At 40.6% G+C, this 25541-nt stretch overlaps 1 protein-coding gene across 2 annotated transcripts in view; it reads left to right on the top strand.

The window, feature by feature from the left end:
* The window catches only part of phf14 (PHD finger protein 14), a 198456-nt gene that overhangs the window by 48650 nt on the left and 124265 nt on the right, over window positions 1-25541 (top strand). For both annotated transcript variants that reach the window (XM_055662012.1, XM_055662004.1), the window contains exons 5-10: window positions 8795-8954; window positions 9879-9990; window positions 17299-17436; window positions 21440-21586; window positions 23310-23580; window positions 23819-23925. In XM_055662012.1, coding sequence (XP_055517987.1) covers window positions 8795-8954; window positions 9879-9990; window positions 17299-17436; window positions 21440-21586; window positions 23310-23580; window positions 23819-23925 — 935 coding nt within the window. The remainder of the gene's footprint in view (window positions 1-8794; window positions 8955-9878; window positions 9991-17298; window positions 17437-21439; window positions 21587-23309; window positions 23581-23818; window positions 23926-25541) is intronic.

Here is a 25541-nt window from a genome sequence, read left to right as displayed (position 1 = left end):
CTATGCAGTCTTTAAATGCCTTCCATTGCATATCCACCGTCAACCCTTTAAGAATCAATTGCCAGTCTATCTTGGCCAATTCACGTCTCATACCCTCAAAGTTACCTTTCTTAAGTTCAGAACCCTTGTTTCTGAATTAACAATGTCACTCTCCTTCCTAATGAAGAACTCAACCATATTATGGTCACTCTTGCCCAAGGGGCCGTGCACAACAAGACTTACTAACTAACCCTTCCTCATTACTCAATACCCAGTCTAGAATAGCCAGCTCTCTCGTTGGTTCCTCTACATGTTGGTTTAGAAAACTATCCCGCATACATTCCAATAAATCCTCTTCCTCAGCACCCCTGCCAATTTGATTCACCCATTTATATGTAGATTGAAGTCACCCATTATAAGTTTTACCTTTGTTGCACACATTTCTAATATCCCGTTTGATGCCATCCCCAACTCCACTACTACTGTTAGGTGGCCTGTACACAACTCCCACTGGCGTTTTCTGCCCCTTAGTGTTTCGCAGCTCTACCCATATCGATTCCACACCCTCCAAGCTAATGTCCTTCCTTTCCATTGCGTTAATCTCCTCACTAACCAGCAATGCTACCCCATCTCCTTTACCTTTCTATCTATCCCTCCTGAATATTGAACATCCCTGGATGTTCAGCTCCCAGCCTTGGTCACCTTGGAGCCATGTCTCCGTGATCCCAACTATATCATATTCATTAATAACTATCTGCACATTCAACTCATCCACCGTATTACGGATGCTCCTTGCATTGAGACATAAAATCATTCAGGCGTGTTTTTACAACACTCTTACCCCTTATGCAATTAAATTGAAAAGTGGCCCTTTTTGATTTTTGCCCTGGATTTGTCTGCCTGCCACTTTTACTTTTCATCTTGCTACCTCTTGCTTCTACCCTCATTTTACACCCCTCTGTCTCTCTGCTCATGCTCCCATCTCCCTGCCACATTAGTTTAAATCCTCCTCGACAGCACTAGCAAACACTCCCCCAAGGACATTGGTTCCATTCCAGCACAGGTGCAGACCGTCCTGTTTGTACTGGTCCCACCTCCCCCAGAACTGATCCCACCTCCCCCAGAACTGGTTCCAATGCCCTAGAAATTTGAATCCCTCCCCCTTGCACCATTTTTCAAGCCACATATACATCTGCAATATCCTCCTATTTCTACTCTGTGCAATATCCCCCTATTTCTACCATGGATGAGCCTGGGTCTGGGCTCAGGGACACGCCCGGAGATGAAGTCGGGGCCTGGACTGGAGCCCAGGCAGCGGCCGAACTGACGGCTGAGTACGAGAACCAGGGCGAGTTCCAGGCCCTGGCGCTGCTATACGCCCTGGATAGGTCCTGGGGAGGGAAGAGAGGGAATGGGAGTGAAGGGAGGAGGATGAAGGAAATGAGGAGGAGGGAGATGGAGTGGGGTGGAAGAGGGAAATGGGGGGTGGGGGGGAGTGGAGGAGGGAGATGGGTAAGGGTGGAGGGAGATGCCCCCTCTCTATCTACCCTCCTCCCTCTCTACCCCCCCACCCTCTCTACCCCCCCTCCCCCTCCACTCCCCTCCCTTTCCCTCTCTATCCCCCTCCCCTTCATCTTTACCACCCCCTCCACCACCTCTGCCACTCTCGCTCTCTGTCCTCCATCCTCCCTGCCTCCCTCCCTCTCTGCCCCCCCCCTCCCTCTCTACCACCCCTCCATCTCTACCACCCCTCCATCTCTACCACCCCTCCCTCTCGGGATCGAAGAGGGAGAGTGAAGAGGAGGAGGAGGGAGTGGTGGGGGATGAGGAGAAAGGAGGTAACACCTGCGCAGTTGGGGGTTGTGCGTGAGTGGTGCAATATTGCATTGGGGGAGCTGCACTTAGTCTAGTAGTCTCTAAAATTATGAAAGGCATAGATACGGTAGACAGTCAGAACTGCTCTCCTGGGATGGAAATAATGAAATGCTTGAGGGCATAGCCTTTAGGTGAAAGGGGCAACGTTTTTTTGGGCTTGGAGGCTGTGAGTGCCTGGAACGTGCTGACCTGGGATGGTGACGGAGGCAGATATGATAGTGACATTCAAGAGATTTTTGGATAGGTACATGAATATGCAGGGAATAGAGAGATATGGATTGTGCGCAGTTGATCTTGGCCTCTTGTTCGGCACAGACATTAAGGGCTTGTGCTGCGCTGTTGTATGTTCCATATTCTATAGCTTATACCATTCTTAGAATTTAAAACTTCTAGCTCATCTAATTATCAGTGCTTTGTGATTGCCTCAGTCGAAGATATTTTAATTTCAGTATTTATTCAATCTTGAATATCTATGGCATTTCTTTCAAACCCATAATACAATTTTATATGGTGTGTGTGTATTTATGCAAAAATGTGGAAAAAGAACAACCAGTGTATTGAAAGTAATTGAATTCTTTAAGGAGAAATAGGCAGATGCTCATAAAATCTTGCACACTTCACAAGCTGAACTTTATAACATGTGATTTATGATTTCTGATATTAATCTTGTCACTGACTCGTTCGTTGAACTGCAACTGATTGTTTTCTCAAACTGAATATTTGTAAGTTTACGCAAGCGATAAATCTTGTACTAGTTTTCTTTTTAGATGCCACGTGAGCAATGAGCGATATTTCATGCAAATAATTTGTTTTTTTATTTTTCTCAAGCCAAACTGCCTTTTATTCATGGGTTCAGCAAATGCTGTGCTGAAAACTGTGGTGTTTAAAACTTCAATATAGTTTCCATTGCACAGATGAGAAATGTAAAAGATTTTATGGTGATAAGTTATCAAATAATACGAAACAAACATAATTTGTGGATATAAGTTTGCCATCTAGAAAAGTCACTTTTAACAGCCTACAAATTTGGAGAAAAATAAATCTGTGACCTGATACAGAATGCCCAATTTAATTATTACACCTTTAACAGGGGCAAAGTGTTTTGTTATGACCCTACGTGCAGGGACAGAAAACTAAAGCATGAGAAAAAATTTTAAGATTAGTTGCTACCTCAGGAACAAAATGGACAGGAGACAACCATGTAAGTAATTAAGTACATCTGAGCCAGCTTGTCTGTTGTGACAAAACCTTATATGGTCTAGAAAGTTTAAATCGGTCAGGGTTTTTGAGGAAAATAAAGCAAACTAGAACGAACTCGTGGACAATTGGAAGAGCCATAAGAGGCCATAAAATATAATTTGCACGTCCTATTTTTAAAAAGTCCCAAAGGTTTTCATATATACATTAAAAACAAGTGGGTTATCATGGAGTAGATAAAGGAATATATTTATGCTTAGAATGTAAATGTTACTAAACTAGTACTTTGCATTGGTTTTCAGCAGCGAGTAAGACATGTAGAGTAATGAAACTATGGGGTAATCTAATATGCTGGGGCAATTTGAAATCACTAAGGTGTTGGTTTTCTTGAAGTACATTACGGTGGATAAATCTCCAGGCCTGTTCGGAGTTACAGTGCCCTCCATAATGTTTGGGACAAAGACCCATCATTTATTTATTTGCCTCTGTACTCCACAATTTGAGATTTGTAACAGAAAAAAATCATTTGTGGTTAAAGTGCACATTGTCAGATGTTATCAAAGAGTATTTTTATACATTTTGGTTTGACCATGTAGAAATTACAGCCATTTGACTCACCATGTCCATGCTGACTAGTGGACACCTATCTATGGTCTTTACATGTATATTTTCTATTACTGCTGTGGCAGTGATATTGTTCTCCTTCAAGGATTCATCCATTTTTATTCAGATGTTTTCCATAATTTCGCACCAATTGCATCAACTAGCAATTATTTCAAAGCTGAGTGAACTTCATGTGAAAAGTAAAATCAAACATTTAATTTATTTTTGCTATGGTTTTGTGGACATTGTTTGTTCATTTTCCACATTTTGTAAATGTATTGCAAGCTAGTCACTTTAATTTAAATATTTCCATTAAGTATTCTAGTGTTTTAAGAAGTGACAACTTCCTGCTTTAAACTAGTTACTCATATTTGGCTTCCCAGTGCAATTTATAAATTGCTTTTGTGGGCTTAAATCAGTGTAATCAAACCTACACTCGTTTCCTTTGCCTGCATTTCTATATTGTTGCAGGGTCTAATTCTTGTAACACAGAATTATAGATTAATGCAGCACAGAAAATGTCCCTTATTGCCCACTTTGTCCATGCTGACTGTGATGCCTATCTGTTCTAATCGCATTTGTCTGCATCTGATCAATATCCATCTGTTCCTTTCTATCCAAATAGCTTGTAAATAATCCTTGAGTATCTCTTCTCTGGCTGTTTAGTTTAGTTTATAGATACAATGCTTAAACAGGCCCTTCGGCCACCGGGTTCGCGCAGACCAGCGATCATCTCACATAAACACTATCCTACACACACTAGGGACAATTTTAACATTGACCAAGCCAATTAACCTACAAACCTGTACGACTTGAGTTGCTGCCTAACACACTTGCAGCGCTGGAGACCCGGGTTTGATCCTGACTGTACGGAGTTTGTACGTTCTCCCCGTGACCCCCCCCCCAACCACCTTAACCCTGTGTCCTATGATTCTTGACTTCTATGCCTTGGGTCATAAAATACATCTATCTAGTCTATTGAGATCCCTCATATTTATGTAAACTTCTAATTCTAAGGTCACTCCTCGTCGATTGAGAATAAACCCATTTTATCCAATCTCTCCTTATATCCTCAGCCATCTATTCCAGGCAATATCTTGGGGAATCTATTCTGCGCTCCCTTTATTGTTACCACATCCTTTTGTGAACAATATTTTAACCAAACAGGATGTCTTGACCATTAGCATAATGTAAATATGTTCATTATAAGTACTGCAATGCTTCAAGGAGTTGCCTCATCGGTAATTGGAGTTGCTCGCATTAAAAAATGATAAATGTCTGGTTTATTTTTTAATTAATGTGGAGAAAAATAATAAAAAATATACAAACAGGAAGAGAAATGTGATGTAGGCCATTTATTTGTTGCAGAAGTATTATGGTTTAAAACTATACAGCACTTTATATTTTTTATCTTCTGTAAACAATTTCTGTGGAAGTAGTTTTATTTGTTAGTGTACATTGTGAATTTCACTGAGTCAATTTTCAATGCAGGGCTCTCACTTAACTTTTTTTTTCTCTGTTGCCTGCCGGGCAACCTAGGCAGCTTTTTAGGTTGCCAAATGACAGTTTAGGTGGTCATTTAAGACAGCTTGTATGACGCGTGTGATAATGTGCTCCGAGGAAGTGCGGAGTTACCAGTCAGAATTATGCTCTATGAAGCATTCACATATTATTTCTGCTTCAAATAAAGTCACAAACTAAACATATTCACCAATCAAGACATGATATATATCACAATGACATGCAGCAAAATTATAATACAGTATCTCAACTCTTTTTACACGTTGCAATGAATGCAATTTCTATTATTTCTTTCCACTTCCAAACAGAAATATGGTTCGATTATTCAGCGTTTGATCAACCTCGGTGAGACCAAGCGCAGGCCTGGCGATCGCTTTGCACAACACCTCCACTCAGTTTGCATTAACCAACCTGATCTCCCGGAGGCTCAGCACTTCAACTCCCCATCCCATTCCGAATCCGACCTTTCTGTCCTGGGCCTCCTCCATGGCCAGAGTGAGGCCCACCGCAAATTGGAGGAACAGCACCTCATATTTTGCTTGGGTAGTTTACACCTCAGCGGTATGAACATTGGCTTCTCCAATTTCAGGTAGTCCTAGCTTTCTTCCTCCTTCCCCTCCCTTTCCCAGCTCTCCCATAGCCTACTGTCTTCGACTCTTCCTTTCTACCCCTCCTCCCCTGACATCAGCCTGAAGAAGGTTCTCGACCCGTAACGTCGCCTTTTCCATCGCTCCGTAGATGCTGCCTCACACGCTGATTTTCTCCAGCTTTTTTTGTCTACCACCCATTCACACGTTATCCCACTTTGCTCACCCACTTCCTTCACAGGGAGAATGTGCAAATTCAATAATATGCCCGAGGACAGAATGAAACACAAATCTCTGGCGTGTGACGCAGCAAGTCTACCAGCTGTGCCACTATATTTTGTTTTCCAACACACAAAAAATCATATGTTGATAACTTTGGTTATTAAAAAAAACATATCAATTTTCAGTCTTAAATCTCTAAATCACTCTATGTCCCCCTTTCCAGCTACTGTATGCTTTAATTCAGTTCAAGACTATGGGGCAGTACATTGTCCCTAAAGTTGCTGCCTAAAAGTGCCAGAGACCCGGAATGGATCCTGAATATGGTGCTGTGTGGAGTTTACTCCTTTTCCCTGTGATCGCATGGGTTTTCTCCGGGTGCTCTTAATTCCTGCCACATTCCAAAGGTGTGCAAGCACCTTTTTCAGACCCAACACAAAATGTAATATTTTCCTTTTGTCCAGAGATTCTGTCTGACCTGTTGAGTTACTCCAGCTTTTTGTGTCTATCTTCCGTTTAAACCAGCATCTGCACTTCCTTCCTACACACATGATACTATACGATAGAACTTTATTAATCCCAGGAAGGAAGTTGTGTGTGTGTGCGTGTGTGGGTTTGTGTGGGTATATATATTACACACACACACACATATAGTTACTAGACCAAGTGCAGCCCCAATGTGTGGTTGCGGGGGAGGGCTTGGGGGGGGGCATGCGGCATCACACTCACTAGCATACGGCAGCCCACCACTAACTAACTACCCCCCCCCCCCCCCCCACGCTAACTACCCCCCTTGGTGCGTCTAGAGAGGAAGGGGGGGGGGTAGAGAGTGAGGGCAAAAAGAGAATGGGGAGAGAAAGTGGCAGAGACAGAAGGGCAAGAGGGAGAGGGAGAGGGGGGTTTAGGGGAGGAGGAGGAGAGGGAGGGTGGATGAGGGGGGAGGGTGGGGGAGGAGGAGGGGTGAGAGAGATGGGAGAGAGAGGAAGAGAGGGGGGAAAGGAAAGGTGGGAAAGGGAGGAGGAGAGGTGGGGGGGAAGGGAGGGGGGAAGGGGATGGGCTGGAAGGAAAGGGGTAGGGGAGGGGTGGAGGAGAGCGGTGAAGGGGGTTTAGGGGATGGAGGTTGAGGGAGGGCAGGGGTGGTGGGGGAGAGGAAGGAGGCAGAGAGGGAGGGGAGAGAGAGGGAGGGGGATAGAGAGAGAGAGAGATGGAGAGAGAGGGATAGGGGAGAAAGAGGGGGAGAGAGAAAGAGGGGGAGAGACAGAGAGCGAAATGCAATCGTGCATCACGCGTTCAGAATGTTCCGGAAATGAAGTGTCCGCGTCTCATGCACGAAAGCTGTCGGCAGCTCCATGGAATTCAGGGGAGGACCCCCCCCCCCCCCCCCCCCCCCCCTCTATAAAATTAAAAGTTAAGAATTAGTGATGTTAAATGAGATATAATTCAATTCAATGAAAAACAACGGAATCAACAACTTGGCAGGCTGGGGGGCAGGAGGCAGTTGGGCCACGTGCAAAGGCATTGTGAGGTCAGCAGGGCGGGGCCACCAGGCAGACCGGGGGGGCAGGGCCGGGCCGGGCGGTGCCAGGAGGCAGTTGGGCCAGGTGCAAAGACATTGTGAGGTCAGCAGGGTGGAGCCGGGCAGGGCCAGTAGCCAGGCTGGGGCATAGGGCCGGGCGGGGCCTGGAGGCAGTTGGGCCAGGTGCAAAGGCATTGTGAGGTCAGCAGCTGGGCATCCTTAATATATTTTTTAAATGTCAGTTTTGATGTTTTGTGAATAATTATATTCAAAATCTGGGGAAATAATTGACGAAATCTAGAGAGGAGTGGATTTCTGAAATCATAAGTTAAATCCCTACCGAAATATGTAAACATCTCTGCGTTTTTGCATTTGGTTTTCGAGGAAATACGTTTCAAAAACAAACTGACATGCACACACACACAGAGTTTTAATAGATACTAGACCAAGTCTGCACCCCAACGCAGCCGTTCCCTGCCCGTAGCTCCCACGGGAGACGTGGTCCTCCAACTCAAGCCGTTCCCGAACATAAGATTCCAGCACTCAGCAGTGCGGCTGTTTTTAAATGGCGTCTTTGAGGCGAGAGGTGGGCGCCAGCAGCCGTTATGGTCGCTGGCCAGCAGGAGGCGACAAAATGAGTGAGTGGTGGGGGGGGGGGGGGGGGGGGGGTGGGGAGAAGGATTTTAGAGTACTATGTTTCCATATTTAGGTGGCCATTCGCAACTGGGCAACTGTTAATTTTGAGCCCTGCAATGCTGCTGAGGTGCTTTTTGAACAGTTGCAGATTTAATAAAAGGTTATGAATATATGATTAACAATTTTAGGATCCCAAACATCCTAGTTGAACTGAAAATGAAGTCTACTGCTATAAATAAATAGTTTCTATCTTTTATGGAAATAAAATCTTGGCAATTTCAGTGAAAATTATGGACATAATATAAAATATATTAAAATAAGGTTTACCTATTCAATTACTATTAGTTTGTTCTGTTTTTCAACGTATAATAACAGATCTCTGATTCACTCAGACTTCAAATGTAACTTTTTGTCATTAGGCTGGAAGCTTTGCCAAAAATATTTTATTTAGTTACAAAATGATTTGCTAGTTCTCAATGGTATTTTCTACAGTTCTAAATTTTTTTCACTTTCAGAGTAAACTTTTTTTTTAAATTATACGTGAAAGCATATTGTGCCTATAATTAAAAAAATCTTATAGACAATGATTGTGATTAACATTCTTCTGAAATAATGACAGCAAATGTTGCTAAATATTAACTTTGATTATTGCTTTTGGCAGGTTGCTATGGTGTTGATGGAGAAAGTGACTCCATCATGAGTTCTGCATCTGAAAACTCTACAGAACCCTGGTTTTGTGATGCATGCAAATGTGGAGCGGCACCCAGTTGTGAATTATGCCCGAACATGGATGGAATTTTTAAAGAAACAGATGCTGGAAGGTTTGTTTCACTTAGTATAAAAACATTATCTTCATGTTACTTCAGAGTTGGTAATGGGTACAGAATGTAGAATTGAATATTGTGCTTAAAATGTCAACATAGCCAAATTTGCCAGTTTGTATTCAAGAGTGGAAGTATTTTTCATCAGTCAGCATTATTAGCCAATTTTTGGATTGAGAGCTCAGGACAAATGACATCTGCGCACTAATTGTCTGAAAACCCATAGATGGAAAATATGTGATCTTTGTCCCCTGTATTATAATCATCTGAGTGCATTAACTGCCTCTGGTGTTCACTTTCCATTCTGTTAAATTCAAAGAATCTGAATGTATTGAAGATTGGTATGATAGTGACAGATACTCACATCGGTGCTTAGTGGTAATGATTGAAGACTAATTAATATCCCAACGCATTTAATTTGGATGCGGGTGAGGTACAGAGCAGGCCTATCAGGATCTTACCAGAGATCCCAGCAGTAAGAAAAAGTTAAAGTTGAGAAATATTTATTTCCTCCTCCCCGTGTAATGATATTAAGTGTTTCCTTTGGCTATGTGAAAGCAATTAGTTGATGTAGATTGATGAGCAAAAGATGACAATTCAGCAAGACTACTGAAATGATGGTGAAACCTGATTCCAAACACAATGTAAAATAAGCCACTTTTGAGGCTGGAGGATTTACAAAATAATTTTGTAAACAAAAGCACAGGTGATAAATTTATCCAGAATCGACATGATCGAATGAATAATTCCTGTGACAATTTCTATGTGACAATTACAGCACGGAAACAGGCCATCTCGTTACAAGTAATGCCAGTTTTTTTTCCCCTTAGTCCCACCTGCTGCATTTACCATATTCCATTCCCTTCTGGGTTCATCCAATTTATTTTAAATGATCTTTATGCCTCCTCTGCATTTTCCCTTTAGGTGGGTTCATGTTGTTTGTGCTCTTTATGTTCCTGGTGTGGCATTTGGAGATATAGATAAACTTCGCCCTGTAACTCTTACAGAAATGAACTATTCAAAATATGGTGCTAAGGTAAGATTTTATCTTTTGTATTTGGGTTGTGACTATGTTCTTTGAGTTTTTTGGATCTGGTAGGAGGATTGAGGCAAAAGCAAGAGTTGGAATTCATAGAATATTTATCAAAGTTAACTTTCTATAAAGGATATTGGGACTATAACTATTACAAGAAACTGGAAAATGGGAATTCAATAACATTGCACAATGCTGGTCGCTTTATGAGGAAGAGCAATTTTTTGTTGTTGAATGCTGATCATTTGCTTGTGTTCTACTTATTCCCGCACCTTGTCTTGGTGTCTCAAATTCTCACTTCAACACTGTTTAGGATATTCAAGTGAATGTCTAGTTGAGGCAAAAAATATCCATGGAACTTCTGGAATCCTGGTAGTTACAGCCTCCAGAAAGATCTCTGACATTTGTTTTGCTCTCATGCAAAATCACAAAATATAAAATGTATGTGGAAAATGTACTGGACGCATTGTGAAATAAATCAATTGTCTCTTTTTCCAACATGGTACAATCAACACACAAATGTGACTATCTGTTGACAGATTAAAAAACAAAAAGGAAAAATGAAAAGCCAAATTTATTTATGTGGTTTAAAAAAAAAACTACCAGTAAATGATCCTCCCACTGGCAATGAAGTGGTCCCTGTAGGAACAGAAAAACACTATTCAACATGCTCAATTCAATCATTGGCAGATTTAGAACTCTACATGTCTTTTGATACCCTTATCTAACAATTGATAATCTGGGTTGGGGGAGGGAGACAAGTATTTGTGATTTAATTCTTAGATGGCACAACTTTAACTGATTTTCTCCCAAGAAGTATTTACTTCTGTCTACGCTGATTTAAAAAAAAATCTTAAACCTTCAATTGGATAACTACTTCACGGACTAAATGGAAGGAAATGCAAGGTACCACGACAGCCAGATGTCCCAATTTAACCCATTAATTGTTAGTATAATGAATCTGCTGCAGTCTGTTCATGATCTTTCCTCAATATTGAACACAATGCACCACGTGCAATTCATATACCTTTGGCCTCAAATTTTGCATGCAAGTTCTTTGAGATGAAAACTCATGAGCTTTTAAATTTATGTACCTGTTTTAGTTTTTTATGATTTCTATGTGTGAACCCTTACATTTTGACACTTAAATTTGAATTATTTAGAAAATACTATGATCTTTATCGCATATAGAGTACCAGACTGAGTACTTCCCCAGAATGAGCTGTTCTACAAATGAATTCCCCGGTGTTTTTCCGATCTATCTTTAAATATCACATTCTTGGAACCCTGCCCATCCTATTTTTGTCTATAATTGCACAGATGCAATTGCACAGATGCAATTCACCAGGACACTGGCTCCAAAAATCTGGTGAATAGACCATGTCATGTCATGCTTTCATAACGCTAATCTTATTTGCTTTATGCCATTTTGTACATGACTCCAGTATTAATCTAGAGATTATTACGCTTGTGCTCTTGCATTTCAATTTTGCTCTAATCCCTCAGCGGAACCTCAGATGTTCTCAGATCCCTCAGATATTCTTAACCCTAGCACCAGGCAGGCAATATAGCCTTCAGGACGGCAAAGAACAGTGTATGCTCTCTTATCTAAGCTATATCCCAATAATTACTATGTAACTATGATTCTCTTTTGTCCTCTCTCCCATCCTTGAATAGTTTGATGAATCATGGTCCTCTAGAAAATTTGAACATTTGAACATTTGAAAATGTGACCATTCTCCATGCACTACCCCCACATTCATCCATCCAGTAAACGAGTATTTTGCATTAAGTATTTTGGTAAGGACTGTGGATCCTCTGGAACTGTCCTCTGGATCCTTCCTCATGCCTCTTCTGCAGTCACACTGTTTGAAGCTCAGATTCCACATCATATCTGAACCAAACATCCTCAAGAAGCCAGCACTTGCAGAGGATAAGGTTACTGTTTAATAAGATGGGTCCACTAGTTCACACACTGCAACTACATCACCTGCCCATCACATCCCTACCTGTGTCCTGTGAGCTGTCACACAAGCACTTGCAACCATGAAAAGACTGAGTGGTATTTCTACTTTTGTTTAGCATTCTTTATTTTTCAAAGAGTTTTCCTATTCGTGTGGACCAAGAACAGAATAATGAAATTCTTTGTTGCTGTCTTACTTTTCTCAACCTGTTCTAAGACAATGGGAGAGGCCTTTCTCTTGTCCTGAACAATAATTGTCATTCAAACATTGCAGAATCGCTGCATTGACATTTCCTGGGGTGTTTGAGACTGGTGTGCATAAATTGGCAGCTACATTTGTTAAAATGCAAGATTGACGACATTCCAAAACCATTATAACCATTGGATAGCAGTAACAGAATCGGTCAGAGTCAGCATGGATTTACGATGGGGAAATCATGCTTGAATAATCTTTTGGAATTTTCTGAGGATGCAACTAGGAAAATGGACAAGGGAGAGCCAGTGGATGTAGTGCACCTGGACTTTCAGAAAGCATTCGATAAGGTCCCACATAGGAGATTAGTGGGCAAAATTAGGGCACGGTACTGGGGGTAGAGTGCTGACATGGATAGAAAATAGGTTGGCAGGCGGGAAACAAAGAGTAGGGATTAATGGGTCCCTTTCAGAATGGCAGGCAGTGACTAGCGGGGTATCGCAAGGCTCGGTGCTGGAACCGCAGCTATTTACAATATACATCAATGATTTAGATGAAGGGATTCAAAGTAACATTAGCAAATTTGCAGATATCACAAAGCTGGGTGGTAGTGTGAACTGTGAGGAGGATGCTATGAGAATGCAGGGTGACTTGGACAGGTTGGGTGAATGGGCAGATACATGGCAGATGCAGTTTAATGTGGATAAATGTGAAGTTGTCCACTTTGGTAGCAAAAACAGGAAGGAAGATTATTATCTAAATGGTGTCAAGTTGGGAAAAGGGGAAGTACAATGGGATCTGGGGGTCCTCATTCATCAGTCAATGAAAGTAAGCATGCAGGTACAGCAGGCAGTGAAGAAAGCGAATGGCATGTTGGCCTTCATAACAAGAGGAGTTGAGTTTCGAAGCGAAGAGGTCCTTCTGCAGTTGTATAGGGCCCTAGTGAAACCACACCTGGAGTATTGTGTGCAGTTTTGGTTCCCTAATTTGAGGAAGGACATTCTTGCTATTGAGGGAGTGCATCTTAGATTCACATGGTTAATCCCCGGGATTGCGGGACTGTCATATGCTGAGAGAATGGAGCAGCTGGGCTTGTATTCTCTGCAATTTGAAAGGATGAGAGGGCATCTTATTGAAACATATAAGATTATTAAGGGTTTGGACATACTAGAGGCAGGAAACATGTTCCAGATGTTGGGGGAGTCTAGAACCAGGGGCCACAGTTTAAGAATAAGGGGGAAGCCATTTGGAACGGAGATGAGGAAACAGTATTTCACACAGAGATTTGTGAGTGTATGGAATTCTCTGCCTCAGAGGGCGGTGGAGGCAGGTTCTCTAGATGCTTTCAAGAGAGAGCTAGATAGGGCTCTTAAGGATAGCGGAGTCAGGGGATATGGGGAGAAGGCAGGAACGGGGTACTGATTGTGTATGATCTGCCATGATCACATTGTATGGTGGTGCTGGTTCAAAGGGCTGAATGGTCTACTCCTGCACCTATTGTCTATTGTCTATTATTATTTTAAAATTGCTTTAACATCTCCTGATGTAAAACAACTTGCATTTAAATATTGTGTAATTATGTCAAAAGGAATCCATTTGGCATATTGATTCTAAAGCAGATCAATCAAAGGCCTATGCAGTTAGTTCAACTTTCTCAGTTTTATCTATTCTGCGAAAATGTGTTCTTTCACAAGTAACCAATTCCATTTTGAAACGTACTTTTGAATCTATATCCGCCATCCCATAAGGCAAAAAACAACATAGTGCTGGAGTAACTCAGCAGGTTAGGCAGCATCTTTGGAGAACATGGATAGGTGACGTTTCAGGTCGTGACCCTTCTTCAGACGTCACCTATCCTGTTGAATTTGAAGAAGGGTCCTGACCCAAAAAGTATTCATGTTCTCCAGGGACGCTGCGTTATTCCAGCACTTTATACCTTTGTTTTAAAATAATCCACAACTGTAGTTCCTTGCATTCTATTAGGCAGTTGATTCCAAATTCTATTTGTTAGTTTTTCTTCATGTTCAGTTCTTTTAGCATTTTCGTGTTTGCCTTGTGCATTGATTGGCTGCCCCACTATTAGTTTAGTTTTGAGATACAGCACGGAAACCAGTATTTGGGCTTTACAGAGATTCGATCCAATGTCAATAAATCCGTGCCAAAAAAAAGAGAAAAAAGACCCAGCGAAATCACCTCGTCCCCCCAGCACACTGTGACACTAAAAATTATCCTACATAGTCACAATAGGTGGCCTCCTCACCAACTCGATTTTCAGGCCAAAGCCAATTAAGTTCTCAGGCCGCGCTGGCCGGACCGCTGACACTGGCAACCTGTACCAGCCCTTTGGAATATAGGAAGAAACTGTAGTACCCGGATAAAATTCACCCAGTCACAAACTCCGTCCAGACTGCACCCGTAGTCAGAATCTCATCCGGATCTTTGGCGATGTGAGGCAGCAACTGTGCCGCTCCAAATTCTTTCTCTCCATCAATGCAGCCCGACTTGTTAAGTATCTCCAGCATTCACTGTTTTAACCTCACTTTTGAAAATTAATAATAATTTGAAACCGCTCCGTTAAAATCATCTTCTGGTATTCTTTTCTCTGACAGCTCTGGATTCTTTATTTATAAACATGGTAAAAATCTAAAATCTCAGTGAAATCCCAAGATGCAGCCTGCCAATTGGAGCACATGTATATTATCTCAACTCCTTCTCTAGACTTCTAATCAATGTCAAATCAATATCAACAGGTGGCATTATATCCATGTGCTTAATCTCTCTGATAACGATTTTTAAATGCTTTTTAAAACAAACAACTTTCACAGATGGTCCCCAATCAACTACTCCATTGACCTTGAAAAAATAATTAACCAGGCTGAATTATTTTACTGCTTGATGACTCACTCAATATACTTTTAGTGTGAAAAGAGCCAGCTACAACTCCTTTCCGACCTGCTTTCTGTGTTATTTTCTAATGTGTAATATTATATGTGTTCCCAAGTCTTAATTATCCATTGTGGAATTTTATAAATGCACAGGTTGATATGTAATGCCTTCATTTCGTTCCAACACGCACTTATTTTGACCACGTGATACCTTTATAGCACTGATTCTGGGTTATGAAAGTGTGTATCATGGATCTTTGCTAGATTTGAACTCTGACCTGGTTGCATTTTCACACATGACGGATTTTTTAACAATGACACTTTCTGGATTTATTACAATCATTTTCTTACAAATCCAAATTAGATAGTGATTTCAAAAATATACACACTCCTATCAGAAAATTTAAGAAAATTGCAGAGTATTAGTAATGGATAGACAAATTTATGGTAGAATCAATTGTTTGTGATGATTTCGAATGTGGATTTAGGTTGCCTGTTCTGTAACAGTTTCTCCCTGGTATGGTATATGCACAATGTTGCTTCAAATAAACCTCAATCATTTGCTCATTTTAAAATTAAAATTAAATGCCACTACCCATTTAAATTCCAAAATTATCTTACTCCAATAGTGCATAAGAAATGAAGATTAAAGATATTTAATTTGCATATATTGACCTGCATATTCCATTCGTCAAACAGCATGGAAATAGGCTGGTGGACACAACTTGTCCATGCTGACCAAAACTGACCATGCTGACCTTAGTCCTACATGGTTCATATTCCTCTATTTTTTCATATTCATTTACATGTCCAAATACCTTAAATGTTGTTATTGTACCTGCCTCAACTACTTCCTCTGGCAGCTCATTCCATGTACACAGCACACTTTTCTGTCTGCGGAAATTGCCCTTCTGGTCCCTATTAAATCTTTCCCCTCTCACCTTAAGCCTATGCCCTCTAGTTCTTGATTCCCCTACCTTAGGGGGAAAAGACTCAATATATCTATTTCCCTCGTGATTTTATACTCTTCTGAGATTACCCATTAGCCTTTTGCACTCCATTAAATAAAGTCATAGCCTGCCTACCCTCTCCCTATTACTCAAACCTTTGTATCCTGACATGATCTTCGTAAATTTCCTCTCCATTCTTTCCAGCTTAATAGTATATTTCCTATAGCAGGTGACCAAAACTGAACACAATACCCCAAATTTGACCTCACCATTGTCTTGTACAACTGTAACACGATGTCCCAACTTCTGTATGCAATTCCGTGAATTAAGAAGGCCAATTTGCCACCACCTTATTTATCTGAGGCGCCGCTTTCAGAGAACTATGTACTTGTATTCCCAGATCCCTCTGCCTTAAAACAATCTGAGGGCCCTCGTGTTCACTATGAAGATCCTGCCTTGTTTGACTTCCCAGAATGCAAATGCTCACTGAATTAAACTCCGTTAGCCACTCTCAGTCCACTTGGACTGCTGATCAAGATTCGACTAATTCTTGATAACTTTAGCAAAGGCCTTGCTGAGGTCCATATAGACTACTACATCTGTGCCTTGCCCTCATCAACCTTTTTGGCTACTTCTTTTTTTAAATACTCAAATTCATGAGACATGAGCTCCTACACATAGAACCTCGCTGACTATCTCTAATCAGCCTGTCTTTCTTTATCCTCAAAATTATTTCCAGCAATTTTTAATGTTAGGCTTACTGGTCTATAGATTCTTCAACTGCAGCTTCAATTCCCACACATGATCAATGAGTTGGTTGAAGGGTGAACTGATAGAAGTGTATAAACTTACGAGACCATAGATAGTCTGAACCTTTTTCCCAGTCTGGAAATGGTGAAGAGGAGAGGGACTAGAGTCAAGTACTTCCCAATATTATAAAGCAGTCCAATTAATCTGTTTCCATTGATCATTTAGTTACTGATAGGCAGGTTGGCGTCAAATGGTTTATTTCATTTTAGCTTGAAATCTTGAACATTGTTGCATGTCCTTAAGTGTCGTAGTAAGCTTATGTTTTAATATCAATGTTTGGTGCATGATTCTGTAGGAAAGAAATGCAGATGCTGGTTTAAATCGAAAGTAGACACAAAATACTGGAGTAACTCAGCGGATCAGGCAGCATCTCTGGAGTGAAGGAATGGGTGACATTTCGGGTCGAGACCCTTCATCAGACTCATGTGCATGATTTCTGCTGAAATGTTCAAGTTTGACTTTGTGGCATTTGGATGATTTTCCCACTGATACACTCCATAATTTATTCAGGAATGTAGTTTATGTGAAGACATACGATTTGCTCGAACTGGGGTCTGCATTAGTTGTGATGCTGGAATGTGCAGAGCATATTTCCATGTGACCTGTGCTCAGAGAGAAGGACTGCTTTCAGAAGCAGCTGCTGAAGAGGTAAAACCATGCTTGAAAACTTATTCTTCCTTTCTACTTTTTTGAATAGCTGTGAATAAAAATCAGCATGATGACTTGCTTCTCAGATAACACACTTTTCTATGTTAACCGTATAAAAATTATATTTTAAAGAAATTTGGAAAGCAGCTACATATTTCATCAGTCTACTTACCAGGGACTGTCAAGACAAAATGACTTTTGGTATGAATAAAAACTGAGGATCTTGTCTGATCTTGGTGACATATCAACTTTAAGTTCAGCCAATATCCAAGTTCTCTCTGTGCTATTAGCTCCCTCATTCAATACTACTTTCCTAAGTATCTTTACAGTGCTCTCAGTATCTATAGGCACGTTCCTACTCTTGTCTTTAATGGACTTTTGCTATCCGCTTCTCTGTATATCTTGTATGGGGGGTGGTGTGAGGGGAATTAGGGGGAAACTGTTTTCAGGCACCTACCTCGACGGAAATACGACTTTCTTCCTTGTCGCTTGTTTTGAATCCCTTTTAATATTTAGGCCTCAGATTCTATAAGCCTGGTTCAGCCAGTTCTCGTTGGTATAAACTGATGCTACACCTTCTTTCGTTTGTTTTAAAATCCTCTGTCTCTTTTTCGTCATCTTGGGAGTTCGTGGTTTGCTTTTTCTTCCTTTGATTCTTCCATCACTGTGCTTCATCTTCATCAGAAACATCCCATCCATAAAGGCAGCCTGATGTTCTGTTATTGCTGGGGTGGGCATGTTGAAATTAAATTTTTATTTAATTTGAACAGAAGGGGCAATAGGGAACCATTTACAGTTCAGATGAGGGTCAAGAAAAAACATTGGATAGTCAGATATTTGTAGATCAGATGGTTTTATGATCAAGGTGGTATTCAAAGAATTGAGAAATGGCATTCGTCCTAGCTGGTGTTTGCATCTTTTCCCATCTTGTGCTGTTCTGCAAACATATCCTTTTATTCCTTTACTGGCTATTGCTTAAATGTATTTCTGCTAATTACTTCAACCACTTCATGGACTGACAAGTTCCACAATCTGAACTTTCTCAACAAAGGTTGAACAAGTTAGGGCTTTATTCTTTGGAGCGCAGAAGGTTAAGGGGGGACTTGATAGAGGTTTTTAAAATGAAGAGAGGGATAGACAGAGTTGACGTGGAAAAGCTTTTCCCACTGAGAGTAGGGAAGATTCAAACAAGGGGACATGACATGAGAATTAAGGGACTGAAGTGTAGGGGTAACATGAGGGGGAACTTCTTTACTCAGAGAGTGGTAGCTGTGTGGAATGAGCTTCCAGTGAAGGTGGTGGAGGCAGGTTCGTTTTTATCATTTAAAAATAAATTGGATAGTTATATGGATGGGAAGGGAATGGAGGGTTATGGTCTGAGCGCAGGTATATGGGACTAGGGGAGATTATGTGTTTGGCACGGACTAGAAGGGTCGAGATGGCCTGTTTCCGTGCTGTAATTGTTATATGGTTATATGGTTTTGAGTAAGGAGGGTTCTATTGAATACCTGATTCATTGATGACCGTCCTAAAAATATATCTCCTAACTCTGAACACGCCAAGAATATAAACATTCTTCTTCTCTATGTCCACTTATTGAACTGCTATAATTAAAGGTCCAAGTTGGGTCATCTTTAAGAGCGAACTTGTTAATTCTTTCCTGATTAATTCGTCGGGTTTGGTGTAAATTATTTTTTGGATATCCACCAATGTAGGAGTTAAAGTTGAATGTAAGTTAACCAAGGTTGTATACCGTTGAAATACCAATCAATGGTGATTTTATTGTCACATGTGCGAAGTGCCAATGCACAGTGAAATTATTTTCTTCCAAACAGTCCAGTAGAGTATTGCCATACCCAAGCCCAACCCCGATTATCAATTTGTATAGAAATGGTCTACTGATCCCACATGCAAGAGGCACCATGTTTTGGCGCCATTTTCAATGATCAGTCTATGCTCTAGGTCTTATGAGCAGTGCCCATTCCAGGCAAGCTCCAGGCTGCTTCAGAGCCTCCAATCCTTGCCTTCAGTTGGATGTGCGGGTCAACGTACGACCAGATGTCCCTCTCCTCTTCCATCCTCTGTGCTGTCGCAGCCGCTTTAAAAGCACGGTATTTTCACAACCTCCAACGGGATCCCACCACTGGCCACATCTTCCCATCTCCTCCACTTTCGCCTTTCTGCACAGAGCGCTCCCTCCGTAACTCCCTGGTCAATTTGTCCCTTCCCACCCAAACCACCCCCTCCCCTGGTACTTTCCCTTGCAGCCGCAGGAAATGCTACACTTGTCATTTTCCCTCCCCCTTGACTCCATCTAAGGACCTAAAAAATCTTTCCAGGTGAGGCTGAGGTCCACCTGCACCTCCTCCAACCTCATCTATTGCATCCGTTGTTCGAGGTGTCTACTGCTCTACATCGGTGAGACCAAGCGCAGGCTTGGCGATCGCTTCGTCTAACACCTCCGCTCAGTTCGCATTAACCAACTTGATCTCCCGATGGCTCAGCACTTCAACTCCCCCTCCCATTCCAAATCCGACCTTTCTGTCCTGGGCCTCCTCCATGGCCAGAGTGAGTCCCACCGCAATCTGGAGGAGCAGCATCTCAAATTTTGCTTGGGTAGTTTACAATCCAGGGGTATGAACATTGACTTCTCCAATTTCAGGTAGTCCTTGTTATCTCCCTCCTTCCCCTCCCCTTCCCAGCTGTCCCACAACCTACTGTCTCCGCCTCTTCCTTTCCTCTCCCCCCCCTCCCCCTCCACATCAGTCTGAAGAAGGGTCTCGACCCGAAACATCCTTCGCTCCATAGATGCTGCCTCATCCGCTGATTTGGTCCTGCATTTCTGTCTACCTTTAAAACAACGGTAGGCCAGATCCCGAATCCATCACCTACTCGCATTGTTCCTTGCAGGTCGCGTCCGCCGTCGGCTCCATCCTTCTGGTCCCTGGTTTTCAGGGAAGAGTCGGCTCAGATGACTCCTCCTTCCAGGCAGCAGTCTGACGGATCTGACCAGCAGGGACCTGCTCTAGCATTCAGCTGCGGGGGACCGACTTTGTGGCTACCCCTCCCCTGTAGACCTGCCCTTCAGGTTTTGTTGGCCACTGGCAATTTATCCATGAGATGTGGTAGACGGTAAAGGTGTCCTTGCACCTTGTGGCCAGACAGCTGAATAAATCACTATCTCTTCCCAAATAAGTTGGTAGCTTTAAATACTGTTCATTCAGAAATGAACCACTGTTCCATTCGAGCTTAATATGTTTTTATATCAAATTGAGCTGCTCTTTTTAATAGTTGAATTTGTATCCCAAGAAGCTTTCATGCCAATACTCCATTTAAATGTTTTATAGTACTTCACATTGATAATTCAAAATCCTTGATATAACTGATGAACTTGAATGCTGGTGGAGCACCATTTCTCATGTCCTTAACATTCTTTCAGTCAAGGAATCTATCTTAAATCATTTTTTCCCTTTTTTCCCCTTCGCATAGCTGAATGGCTAATATTCTTCTGCTTATCACCTATATTCAGATGCTGATTCTATTAGTCTAGAATAGAAGCTAGGAAAAATTATTTATTTACAAGCAGACGTTATTTGTTGATAGTAAGTTTAATAGCAAAACTAATTCTAAATTGATTTGTTACAGCATTGTGGAGAGGGCAAAGCATGTGTTTGTGTTTGGAGGAAGTGCAGTTTCAACAGGAATATATTTAAATCAAATTATATTATAACACATTTCAAACATACTTAAGGGGGAAAATTTCAATACCTTTTCAATTTTTGAAATGTAAATCTCGGCTTAAAAGCGTTAGCTGCGTCAAAATTGGCAATTGCTTTGTTTAGAGGCCTAAATTTCAGTGTGTACAATTATTAAAAGAGATTGGAAATTGGAGGATGAAGCATCCCGACCCTTTTTATATTGAAGAAATCTGATGGTATGATTTTAAATAACTTCCTTGTAAATAGAAAACGTAAGTGTCCGTGTTTTTGTTATTTTTAAACAGGATATAGCTGATCCATTTTTTGCATATTGCAAACAGCATGCAGACAAATTTGACAGAAAATGGAAACGAAAGAACTATTTAGCTTTACAGTCATACTGTAAAATGACCTTGCAAGAGCGCGACAAGCATGTTGCTCCGGAAGCTCAGGTACAAATAACAAAATTATGTCTATAACTGTGTTGCAGCATTCAGTATAAAGGACAGGAGGAAATTAAATTAAATAGAAATGTGAGATCAACAGATGTGGTGGATTGTAAATATGCAAAGTGTCAAAGATGATTATTTATTACATTTGCAATGTTTGTAAATATTCCAATGTCAATAGGTTTGAAAATGTAATGCTAGGTACACGGCTACATTTACAACATATGTTCTTGAAACTTTCCATAAACCTCTGTACATAGTGGCTATTTGCATCAAATTTAAGTGATATTGCACAACGTATAAATGTGTGCATTATAAAATATGCAGCCATTGTGTTCATTTTGCCAGTTGTTATTCCCAGAAACTAATATTATAATTCTACCATAAGCTAAATATTTTTGGAATACTTTTTGGGAACTAGTTGATCATAGGGAGAGAAAATAGCATCTTGGTCATGAGAGAGGAAGTGATTGTAGCCATAGGTAAAAAATGGACTTGAATGACAGAAGATTTTTTGTAAAATCAATTGTTTTTCCTCCAAATGTTTGAGCAGGCACACATTCATAATTCCTTTGTGCGCTTTTTATAAAATGGTTAAAGTATTCATATTTTGGGTATTCCAGTATTTTGGTCTCTAAACATTAATGTATTTGATTGTAATATAATTGTGGTAAAGTAGCTACAAGAATTTCAACAACTTTCGTTGAGGTTGTCAGACTGTTATGGAGATGAGAATAGTCTGAATTAATTATGGCAGGGGTGAGTGGTTGGAAGTTCGACACAGTCAAATATGGAGCCTAAGTTTCAGTTAGTCTGAATCATTCTTGGACTGTGAGCTGTCAGTGATGTGGGAATTGATTTATTTTTAAATCGGATTCTTAAATAATGGCTTTGGGTTTACTAATTTAATTGAAGAACATTCACGCTTAGCCAGCACTGGTCAAGCTATTTAAACCATCTTGAGATGCCGGTAAGGTCGTGTTGACAATTGTTGTAATAGAACCTGACATTTTAAAGAAAAGTTTGAAGGATCTACAAAGGATGTGAACGGGGAACGAAATAGTGAAGTTGTTGTAGCTTTTACCTGTTATTAACAGAATCGAATTGTCAAATGGGTCATGTGATAGAAGAAATCGTAGAAATGCTCATAATTATGACAGGAATCTTTATTGAGAATGAGATTGAGGAAGGGAGAGAAAGTTGAGGATTTTGGTAAAGAGTATGATGAGTTGAACAATAGCTTAATGGCACTAAGGGCACAAAAGTGTAGAGAATGAGGGAAGAAGAAAAAGAGGTACGCAGAGAGATGTGCTGAGGTGGAATGAGGTGTGATAATCATTGGTGGAGATGAAGATGTTTAGGGAGGCAGACCTTCATTGAACTGTGAGCCGAGGAGATTTAACTAGGGAGACCCTTAATGTACATCAGGTTGGGAAACATTTTAAAACACATTTCATGGCTCAATTTTTCATTTCAAACGATTTCAATTTTAAATAACAAATAAAAATCAGGGAACTAGCTTTTTAAATTTTAGAAATTAAATCATAATAAAAATTAAAGCTGACAGACAACATATCTTGCAAATAAATGTTGCTTGAGACATCTTTTGATACTTATGTTGAGCTATGGTAGTATTGTCATTCATTGCTCTGCTAATTGTAATCTGTTGTTCTTGAATATGTTTATTTAAAATATTTTGAAATTTAAAATTGTCCTTTGTATTTAGGCCCGCATTACTACACGGCTACAACAATATCGTGCTAAAGTGGAATTAGCTCGCAGCACCAAACCCAATGCATGGGTTCCTAGGGAAAAACTGCCACGACCACTCACCAGCAGTGCCTCGGTGATACGCAAGCTTATGCGGAAAGCCGAACTGATGGGAATCAGCACCGACATTTTCCCTGTAGACACTTTAGATACCAACTCCAGTGTAGATGGCAGGAGAAAGCACAAGCAGCCAGCCTTGACTGCTGACTTTGTGAATTATTATCTTGGTATGGAAACAAACACAAAAAAAAGCAAATTTAAAAATAATCTTATGAAAAATAAATTATTTGGATCATGGGGTAAACATCCATGTAATGATACTTGCCATTATGCCAGAAAGTCAAACCACGGGGCACATGTTAATTTAGCACATGGATATTGCCTGTTGCTGCTTCAAATACAAATACTAATTTACATGGTTGATATTAATAATATTCCAGTTTTCCATTTTGCCTGCTTTCGTAGAGAGGAACATGCGGATGATGCAGATACAGGAGAATATTTCTGAACAAAAGAACTTAAAGGATAAACTGCAAAATGAGCAGGAATCACTTCATGTAGAATACAACAAGGTATGAAGAATTTTTTTTTTTCTACCTAACTTTATGATGTTGAGTATATAGATGTGTCTGTAGAAACACAGGTGGCCCTTCATTATGGGAGGAGTGTTAAGTTCCAGGAGAATGATCTGCATCATGATTTTCCACAATGTAAATCTGGAGTGTTCGGCGGCACAGGGCCTCTACTTGCTGCAGTTTAGAAGGATGAGGGGTAACCTCATTGAAAGTTACCAAATAGTGAAATGCCTGGATAGAGTGCATGTGGAGAGGATGTTTCCACTAGTGGGGGAGTCTTGGACCAGACGTCATAGCCTCAGAATTAAAGGACGTTCCTTTAAGAAGGTGAGGTGGAATTTCTTTAACGAGAGGGTGGTGAATCTACGGAATTCATTCCCACAGAAGACGGTGGAGGTCAAGTCAATGGATATTTCTCAGGCAGAGATAGATTCTTGATTAGTACAGGTATCAGGGATTATGGGGAGAAGGCAGGAGAATGTGGTTAAGAGGGAAAGATAAATCAGCCAATATTGAATGGCGGAGCAGACTTGATGGGCTGAATGGCCTAATTCTGCTCCTATAACTTATGAACTTATCATGTGCACACATGTCAAGGTGCAAATTGAAAATATATATATTCGCTTTTTTTCACAAATTCTGGGAGAGTAAATTTTCTTCCATATCATTTTTTCACTTTTTCTCACAGTGCATGTAGAATGAGCTGCCAGATGCAATAGTGGAGGTAGGTCCAATAAACAGCATTTGCAAGATATTTGTGTAGGTACATGGATAGGAAAGATTTATGGGGCTCTGGGCAAGGGAAAATGAGACTAGCTTGGATAGGACATCTTGGTCAGCATGGGCGAGATGGGCCAAAGGGCCTGTTTCTGTTTTGTATAATCTATGTTTCTATATAACTCTAAAAGTTAATTTGAACTCCAAAATCCAGTTTTTAAAGTTATACAATCTTTTTCACTTCCCCTGCAAACAAAACAGACAGTTGTCAATCTAAATGTGTCCAATTCCAGCTTGAATTGTATGACATAGTATAATATCTGATTAAAGAACATAAAGATTTTGTATAAATGGTTGGTTTTTAATCCAATGCTTCCACTGGACTTCCACTGAAGACATATTGGTGACGAATAGAAATATTGTCCTGCAGAAGAAGGTGCAAAAAACTCTTTAGTACACTGTTCTATACACTAAGCAGACATTGATATATATTTGAAAGGGCCTCCATGCAGCATTAATTTGTTTTTCCAACAATATACCTTCCCTTTTCTTATTTTTCAAAATATCATGGCTGTGCACTGTTTAAATAGACGTAATGAAGTTCTGTCAAATTTGCTCATCACATCAGCTGGGATTTCTTGTACTATGATAGTTTCTATTTATGTTAATTGCAATTCTTCCTGAAAGCACAAGACATTATCCTGCATATTCATGTGGTGGAATAACAAAATATAATATTTTAATATAGCTTTCTCCTTTTTTCCAAATTGGGTTAAATATCTCCACTCAAAATAATGATACTATTACATGCATAAATGTACAAGGGACTGGTTTCCAGAGGTCTAGTATGTACATTGTGGGCCGAATAGATTCATGGGCTGGCGGCTCAGTCACTC

The sequence above is a fragment of the Leucoraja erinacea genome, chromosome 2, assembly GCF_028641065.1.
Source record: "Leucoraja erinacea ecotype New England chromosome 2, Leri_hhj_1, whole genome shotgun sequence".
In the NCBI taxonomy this organism is placed as follows: Eukaryota; Metazoa; Chordata; class Chondrichthyes; order Rajiformes; family Rajidae; genus Leucoraja; species Leucoraja erinaceus.
The sequence above is the reverse complement of the archived record's forward strand: the minus strand, read 5'-3'. Positions and strand labels throughout refer to the sequence as shown.